Source organism: Oncorhynchus clarkii, chromosome 28 (genome assembly GCF_045791955.1).
Source record: "Oncorhynchus clarkii lewisi isolate Uvic-CL-2024 chromosome 28, UVic_Ocla_1.0, whole genome shotgun sequence".
NCBI lineage: Eukaryota > Metazoa > Chordata > Actinopteri > Salmoniformes > Salmonidae > Oncorhynchus > Oncorhynchus clarkii.
The window spans coordinates 125,352-135,000 of NC_092174.1; the positions used below are offsets into that span (position 1 = coordinate 125,352).

Below are 9,649 nucleotides of genomic sequence, written 5' to 3' on the forward strand. Positions count from 1 at the left end.
GCTTACCATAAGAAAGGGTTTGAATACTTAATGACTCAAGACATTTCAGCTTTTCATTTCATAATAATTTGTAAACATTTCGAAAAACAATTCCACTTTTACATTATGGGGTATTGTTTATAGGCCAGTGACATTTTCTCTTTAATCCATTTCAAAATGTGGAGATGTCAAGAGGTGTGAATACTTTCTGAAGCAACCATACATGAAAATAGATGCAACAAACAAGAGTCAGTCACCTGCATTTGTGGCAAAAGCGCACCAGTTCATCCTGTTGAACGCGGTCTGCCAAGAACTGGGGTCGACAAAGGGGCAGACGGGTCTTGGAGAGTAACTCAGGGAGCGAAGGTTCCCGCTCCACACGTTCATGCCGCACCCACGCAAGGACTGCTTCAAACACCTAGAATGAGGGGACACAATGTCAGAGGGATTAGGAAAAAGCTTAGGAATTCAAATCCAGTCATGTTAGACGTTGTTTACCACAGCACAGTTTTATCACAGGCGAACGATTTTGAATTCATCACTGCATTCTCTATCAGAAAGTGGGCTGGCCCTCATTGATATCGCGTAGGTCAAAACATTGGTCTGATAATTTATAAAGCTCTTGCACAACTCCTGCATTACCTTAAATCATTACTAACCTATAGAAGTATGAGATACCATACCCGCTCACAGGGGTGGCTTTTTGTTTCTTTGCATATCACTTTTGGAACAATCTTCAGAATACCCTACAGTTCGATGCATTGGTGACTTTCGGGCAGTTCAGAGACTTAGTCGAAATCCTCTTTAGAGAGTAATGTGCATGTTTTTACGTTTTTGAATTTGAGTTTCCTGTGCTCCCGCATTGTAGTATCTAACTTTAAATTAGTAATTGTTGCTGGTCTTGTGATGCAGGGCTCCATTCCAAAAGAGACCTTTGTCTCAATGGGACTCCCTTAAATAAAAGGTTACAGTGGGGCAAAAAAGTATTTTGCCACTGCCAAGAAGCAGTGGCAAAAAGCTGTTGCGCTCTCCACGGTGAGTAGAGCGACATCAGGAGGGCAGTGCTCTGCTTCCTGAGCCCGGGTGTAGGTTAGGACTAGAGCTACAGTGTCTTCAGCACACTTCCTGAATGTCTGTGGGGCCAGGGACCGATGGAATGGGAAAGTGAGAAATTCCTAAGCTATGCTCTCAAAGGTGAACATTATATCACCTGTGTGCAGAACAAACTGATGTGGAATTAAGCATCCTTGAGGTCAACAGTAGTGAAATACTCGTTCGGCCGAATAGAATCTAACAGCATGCGATGCGTTACCATTCAAAATCCGTAGACCCCCAGACCATAAATCTAGAACGGGGCGTACCCCTCCCCCTGAAGAAGCCTTGGTGAGCTTCCTCCTTAGGTACCATTCCTATTGGCCAACCTCTCATCTTTCCCTGTGCAGTGGATTGCACTACTCCCATGAAACGCAGGACCCAGGGGGAGACTTCTGTGAAGAGCAGGGGAATAGGTGGGTGGATAGAGCCCGCTGGTGGTCACCCCAATGGGGCAACTGCGCATTTGGGCAACCTGCATCATGGAAGGGACAGGGGACCTGTCAGGCCTGTGGCCAGACAAGGTTGATGGTTAAAAAGGCTAAATGTGGAACCATCACCCTCTGCCCCTGGGCATGGATATGATGGGAACTCTTTAAAGAACTAAACTGGGGTAACAGTGGTTTTGACCCACCCCAAAGAGGGCTATAGGTCTTGAGGTGGGGGACTCTGAACTATCCCAACAACTCCATGCCATTCATATCCAAGTGGGTGTAGCCTGGCATTGGTGATGTGAGTGGCTCATCCCAAACAATTTCAATTGGGTTGAGGTTGGTTGATTGTGAAGGCCAGGTCATCTGACGCAGCACTCCATCACTCTCCTTCTTGGTCAAATAGCCCTTACACAGCCTGGAGGTGTGTTGGGTCATTGCCCTGTTGAAAAACAAATGATCATCCCACTAAACCCAAACCAGATGGGATGGCGTATCACTGCAGAATGCTGTGGTAGCCATGCTGGTTAAGTGTGTCTTGAATTCTAAATAAATCACTGACCGTGTCACCAGCAAAGCACCCCCACACCACTTCCTCCATGCTTTACGTTGGGAACCACACATTCGGAGATCATCCGTCCACCTACTCTGCGGCTCACAAAGACACGGCAGTTGGAACAAAAAACTGGTTCTGAAGACCAAAGGACAGATTTCCATGAAGGCCTGAGTCACACAGTCTCCTCTGAACAGTTGATGTTGAGATGTGTCTGTCACGAACTCTGAAGCATTTATTTGGGCTACAATTTCTGAGGCTGGTAACTCAAATTAACTTACCCTCTGCAGCAAAGGTAACTCTGGGTCTTCCTTTCCTGTGGCGGTCCTCATGAGAGACATCATAGTGCTTGATCAAAACGCTTGATCATTTTTGCAACTGCACTTGAAACTTTCAAAGACCTTGACATTTTACGGATTGACTGACCTTCATGTCTTAAAATAATGGACTGTTATTTCGCTTTGCTTATTTGAGCTGGCCTTCTACCAAAAGGGGCTATCTTCTGTACCTTGTCACAACACAACTTATTGGCTCAAACACATTAAACAGTAAAGAAATTCCACAAATTAACTTAACAAGGCACACCTGTTCATTGAAATGCATTCCAGGTGACTACCTTATGAAGCTGCTTGAGAGAATGCCAAGAGTGTGCAAAGCTGTCAAAGGCAAAGGGTGGCTACTTTGAAGAACCTCAAATATAAAATATATTGATATTTAACACTTTTTGGTTACTACATGATTATTTCCTAGTTTTGATGTCTTCACTATTATTCTACAATGTAGAAAATAGTCCAAATAAAGAAAAATCCTTGAATGAGTAGGTGTGTCAACTTTTGACTGGTACTGTAGGTGTGGGAGACGTAGAATACTCTGGATCGAGTTTGGAGGCAGCGCGTCTGATCGGTTTGAAGGGGAGATCAGCCATTGACTCCTGCCCTCCCTTCTCAGTTTGGCTGGGCAGCATAAGCTGAGCAGAGGGGATGAACTCTTCCTCAGGGGCATAATACCTCCCATGGTCAGAGAGGGCGCTGCCTGATGCAGCAAGAGACATGCCGTCATCCTCACCTCGTGATTCATCTTTAAGGTCCGCACCCGGGACAGATAGGCGTCCTCCGAATATGCTGGGAGCTTGAGGTGAAGAAGGCTGTCCCTCTTCTGAGATTTTGTTTGCAACGTCTTCCTCGAGCAAGAACGAGGCCTACCATGCTCTACGTTTAAGGACACCGGGTCCCAGCTGAAGGCAATGTGAATCAGACTGGGACACGAAATGGCCACAACTGCAGGGGAAACCTTGCTAGGCTTCCGCTGCTTTCCCTCCCCCTGCCATGATGGCTAGCTACTCCACACTGCTACTCAACGGGGAAGCAGGGCAAGATACGGGGTGACGTTAGCTGGAAGCCAGGTAATCAGACACAGGTCGGGTAAGCAGAAATAGCTTAAGCTACATTATTTCTCGCATTACCGCGTCCCCTATTTGAAGAATGGTCGAATGACCACAGCAGCAGGGAATATTTCGGGAAAAGTGAGAAAACCCCTCTGACTTTGTTTGAATGGATTTGTGCATCGAAATAGAAACTGTATAAAAAAAAAATGCAGAAAAGCCAACAGACAAGGTAGACACTGACTCCATTAATGTGCCAATCCAAAAATGTGACAGATCCTCTCCGATTCTGGCATTTCATAATTTGTTGATTCATATTTAAGTAATAACCTGAATAATAATAATGAAATGCCATGATAAAGAAGTGTAACGGCTAGTTTCAAATAGGTTTTTATTAAGAAGCATATCCATGTAAACACGTGTACAAACAGAATTGTGATCTCCCCTGGTTATATATATATCAAGTTATCGCATTGGAACAAGTAGACCACAGGATATCCTAGGTTTCCTTTCCTCTCCCCTGGTTATATATCAAGTTATCGCATTGGGACAAGTAGACCACAGGATATCCTAGGTTTCCTTTCCTCTCCCCTGGTTATATATCAAGTTATCGCATTGGGACAAGTAGACCACAGGATATCCTAGGTTTCCTTTCCTCTCCCCTGGTTATATATCAAGTGATCGCATTGGGACAAGTAGACCACAGGATACCCTAGGTTTCCTTTCCTAGGATGTCGGGGCTTGCCAGACAGTGATGATAAATTGAGTGACTTGTCTTGTCAGTCAGTGCAGCCTGCCGAATCGCATCGCTGAGAAAGCCATTCATTTGGCTCCCTAATTTACAGAGGCTGCTGGTAGGCCTAGGCTTATTGATGCTTATCTGCAGATAAACTATTTAAAAAAAATCTATGAAGATGGCGAATCATCACTGCAAGAACAATAGGTAATGAGAGCCTCATTCTGGTCCAAAAATGATAATTAGGGCCATCACAGAATCCAGGCATTAACATCGCATTCAACAATATTCAAAAATGTATTGATCTTAGCAGGGAATCAACTAAATGTGTGTATGCCTCCTCCACTTTTGGGGTAATGCTGTAATGAATTGGTTGTACTCTTGGATTGAGCAGACCTTCCCGTACAATTCCATGAAGGACATAACTCCACCATTCTAATTTACAATTTTCAAACACCTTTCCCATTAATACAGGTATTTTATCAACCAGCACATTTGAGTTCAGTCATAATAATTTGTTCCATCTTTTCAGGGGGATGAAATTGAAGTTGTAGCCAGCTCTGCAATGCTTGTTTGAAAAAGTATAATTTTCAATTAATCCAAAAATGAGACATGGCAATCTGCACAAAGGCAAAAGGGCAGTTTTTAAACAATGGATGAGCTTGTTTTAGTAATCTACTTGAGAACCATTTAGGGTTCAAGTAAGATGTTTGAATAAGTAAAGGTTTTAGAGGTTTAGTGCTTATATATTTTATAATCTCAACCCACCGAATTAATATTCATTATATCTCTGAAGCCCACTTACATTTTTTACATCAATCTTTAACTGTATCACTAGCCACTTAATATGGTTTACATACCCTACATTACTCATCTCATATGTATGTGTATATACTGTACTCTATCATCTGCTGCATCTTTATGTAATACATGTATCACTAGCTACTTTAAACTATGCCACTTTGTTAACATACCCTACATTACTCATCTCATATGTATATACTGTACTCTACTGCATCTTGCCTATGCTGTTCTGTACCATCACTCATTCATATATCTTTATGTACATCTTCTTTATCCCTTTACACTTGTGTGTATAAGGTAGTAGTTGTGGAATTGTTAGGTTAGATTACTCGTTGGTTATTACTGCATTGTCGGAACTAGAAGCACAAGCATTTCACTACACTCGCATTAACATTTGCTAACCATGTGACAAATAAAATTTGATTTGAGATGGCTGTTTACATAAACCTTCGCCAAATACATTTAAACTCAGTTATTCACAAATCCTGACATTTAATCCTAGTAAAAATTTCCTGTCTTAGGTCAGTTAGGATCACCACTTTATTTTAAGAATGTGAAATGTCAGAATGATATATTTCAGCTTTTATTTATTTTCCTGATGACATCTATTTTGTGAAGGGCACCAGTCCCTTCTGCAGCAAAGCACCCCCACAACATGATGCTGCCACCCCCGTGCATCACGGTTGGGATGGTGTTCTTCGGCTTGCAAGCTTCCCCCTTTCTCCTCCAAACATAACGATGGTCATTATAACCAAACAGTTCTGTTTTTGTTTCATCAGACCAGAGGAGATTTCTCTAAAAAGTATGATCTTTGTCCCCATGTGCAGTTGCCGGTTTTGGAGCAGTGGCTTCTTCCTTGCTGAGCGGCCTTTCAGGTTATGTCAATATAGGACTCGTTTTACTGTGGATATAGATACTTTTGAACCTGTTTCCTTCAGCATCTTCACATGGTCCTTTTGCTGTTGTTCTGGGATTGATTTGCACTTTTCGCACCAAAGTACGTTCATCTCTAGGAGACAGAACGAGTCTCCTTCCTGAGCGGTACGACGGCTGGGTGGTCTCATGGTGTTTATACTTGCTTCTGAAGCTAAGCAGGGTTGGTCCTGGTTGGTCCCTGGATGAGAGACCAGATGCTACTGGTGTTGGAGGGCCAGTAGGAGGCACTCTTTCCTCTGGTCTAAAAAATATTCCAATGCCCCAGGGCAGGGCAGTGATTGGGGACACTGCTCTGTGTAGGGTGCCGTCTTTCGGAAATTTGCTTCAAAGCAGTATACAAATCAATAGGATGCAGTGACCACAATATAATGGCCATATCTAGGTAACCAAAGTTCCAAAAGCTGGACCTAATATAGTGTATAAGAGGTCATACAATACGTTTTGCAGTGATTCATAAGTTGATGTGTATAATATTTTCTGGTCTGTGGTGTGTCATGATGAGCAACTAGACTCTGCACTTGACACAATTATGAAATTGCTTATTCCAGTTACTACTAAGAATGCACCCATTAAGAAAATTACTGTAAAAACTGTTGAATCACCTTGGATTGATGAGGAATTGATCAATTGAAGGGTTGAGAGGGATGAGGCAAAGGGTTTGGCAAATAAGTCTGGCAGCCCAAATCATGTGACTAAACTAAATAAAAAATTAACTACACTATGAAACAAATACATTTTATTTAAAAAATGACAGTAAAAAGCTTTGAGGTCAAAAAATGATTGTTGTCTATCAACAATGACAAGCCACCGGGGTCTGACAATCTGGATGGAAAATTACTGAGGATAATAGCAGACAATATTGCAACACCTATTCTTAACAACACTATCAACAAGGCAGGTCCTACAGGCCCTAGTTTTGTCCAACCTTGACTTCTGTTCAGTCGTGTGGTCAGGTGCCATAAAAATGGGCTTAGGAAAATTGCAATTGGCTCAGAACAGGGCAGCACGGCGGACCCTTGGATGTACACAGAAAGATATTAAAAATATACATGCCAATCTATCCTGGCTCAAAGTTGAGGAGAGATTTACTTCATCACTACTTGTATTTAGAAGAGGTTGAATGCAACAAGCTGTCTGACTGAACTACTGCCACACAACCTGGGGTGGCAGGTAGCCTAGTGGTTAGAGCATTGGGCCAGTGACTGAAAGGATGCTGGATCGAATCTCCGAGCTGATAAGGTAAAAATCTGCCGTTCTGCCACTGAACAAGGCAGTTAACCCATTGTTCCCAGGTAGGCCGTCATTTTAATTTGTTCTTAACTGACTTGCCTTGTTAAAAAAGGTAAAAAAAAAAAAAATGTAAATACGCCACAATACATGCCACAAGAGGTCTCTTCACAGTTCCCAAGTCCAGAAGAGACTATGGGAGGCACACAGTACTACATAGAGCCATGACTAACAGCATGCAAACTTCTGAGAAAGTTGGCAGAAACGAACTCATGTTTGGGAGAATGGATCAAATGGGACATACGTGCAGAGATCGTGAGACAAAACAACCTGGGTGAAGGACTACTAAGAAGGAAGAGGAAAATGGGCGGGAAAGGCGGTATGCGGTAGAGGTTGAGAAGGAACACAACAAAGATTCCGCTTCCGACTATCCTGCTCTCCAATGTACAATCTCTATCCCGCATGAGGGAGCGTAATCATCGACTGACACTAATTAGCATAACGCAACAGACAAATATTCCTAGAAAATATTCCTATTCATGAAAATCACAAGTGAAACATACTGAGACACAGCTTAGCTTTTTGTTAATCACCTTGTCATCTCAGATTTTCAAAATATGCTTTACAGCCAAAGCTAGACAAGCATTTGTGTAAGGTTATCGATAGCCTAGCATAGCATTTTGTCCAGCTAGCAGCAGGTAACTTGGTCACGGAAATCAGAAAAGCAATCAAATTAAATAGTTTACCTTTGATGAGCTTCGTATGTTTTCACTCACGAGACTCCCAGTTAGATAGCCAATGTTCCTTTTTTCCCAAAAAATTATTTTGTAGGTGAAATAGCTCCGTTTGTTCTTCACGTTAGGCTGAGAAATCGCCCGGAAATTGCAGTCACGAAAATGCCGAAAAATATTCCAAATTAGCTCCATAATATCGACAGAAACATGGCAAACGTGATTTATAATCAATCCTCAAGGTGTTTTTCAAATATCTATTCGATAATATATCCACCGGGACAATTGGTTTTTCAGCATCAGGTGACCACTTGCGCAATGTAGCCACTTACGGGTATTCTTCAACATAAATGCGTAAAACTACGTCACAATGCTGTAGACACCTTGGGGAATACGTAGAAAAAGTAATCTGGTTGATATCCCATTCACTGCTCAATAGGGACGCATTGGAACGCTGCGCTTTCAAAACACTTCCAGGATTGGATTTTTCCCAGGCTTTCGCCTGCAATATCAGTTCTGTTATACTCACAGACAATATTTTTACAGTTTTGGAAACGCTAAGAGTGTTTTCTATCCTAAACGGTCAATTATATGCATATTCTAGCATCTTGTCCTGACAAAATATCCCGGGAACGTTACATTTCCAAAAATGAAAATAATGACTAGGGGGCAGTAAGGGGAAAACGAACAAATTGTGGGCAAACTCACGGTATCTATATGAATACAGAGAGGCCTGTGTGATGGCCTTTTCTGAAACTTGGCTGCCGGAGGCGGTGCCCGACTCTGAAGTCATCCCTGACGGATTCATTATCACTCGTATGGACAGAGACAGTGAAGCTACTGATAAAGAGCAAGGAGGCGGAGTCTGTGTTCTGATACAGTGCCTTGCGAAAGTATTCGGCCCCCTTGAACTTTGCGACCTTTTGCCACATTTCAGGCTTCAAACATAAAGATATAAAATTGTATTTTTTTGTGAAGAATCAACAACAAGTGGGACACAATCATGAAGTGGAACGACATTTATTGGATATTTCAAACTTTTTTAACAAATCAAAAACTGAAAAATTGGGCGTGCAAAATTATTCAGCCCCCTTAAGTTAATACTTTGTAGCGCCACCTTTTTGCTGCGATTACAGCTGTAAGTCGCTTGGGGTATGTCTCTATCAGTTTTGCACATCGAGAGACTGACATTTTTGCCCATTCCTCCTTGCAAAACAGCTCGAGCTCAGTGAGTTTGGATGGAGAGCATTTGTGAACAGCAGTTTTCAGTTCTTTCCACAGATTCTCGATTGGATTCAGGTCTGGACTTTGACTTGGCCATTCTAACACCTGGATATGTTTATTTTTGAACCATTCCATTGTTGATTTTGCTTTATGTTTTGGATCATTGTCTTGTTGGAAGACAAATCTCCGTCTCAGTCTCAGGTCTTTTGCAGACGCCATCAGGTTTTCTTCCAGAATGGTCCTGTATTTGGCTCCATCCATCTTTCCATCAATTTTAACCATCTTCCCTGTCCCTGCTGAAGAAAAGCAGGCCCAAACCACCATGTTTGACAGTGGGGATGGTGTGTTGCTTTTACGCCAAACATAACGTTTTGCATTGTTGCCAAAAAGGTTTCATCTGACCAGAGCACCTTCTTCCACATGTTTGGTGTGTCTCCCAGGTGGCTTGTGGCAAACTTTAACCGACACTTTTATGGATATCTTTAAGAAATGGCTTTCTTCTTCCCACTCTTCCATAAAGGCCAGATTTGTGCAATATACGACTGATTGTTGTCC

At 42.3% G+C, this 9,649-nt stretch overlaps 1 protein-coding gene across 2 annotated transcripts in view; it reads right to left on the bottom strand.

The window, feature by feature from the left end:
• The window catches only part of LOC139386964 (kelch-like family member 18), an 82,151-nt gene that overhangs the window by 34,070 nt on the left and 38,432 nt on the right, over positions 1–9,649 (bottom strand). For both annotated transcript variants that reach the window (XM_071132876.1, XM_071132877.1), the window contains exon 5: positions 237–397. In XM_071132876.1, the coding sequence (XP_070988977.1) occupies positions 237–397 (161 nt within the window). The remainder of the gene's footprint in view (positions 1–236; positions 398–9,649) is intronic.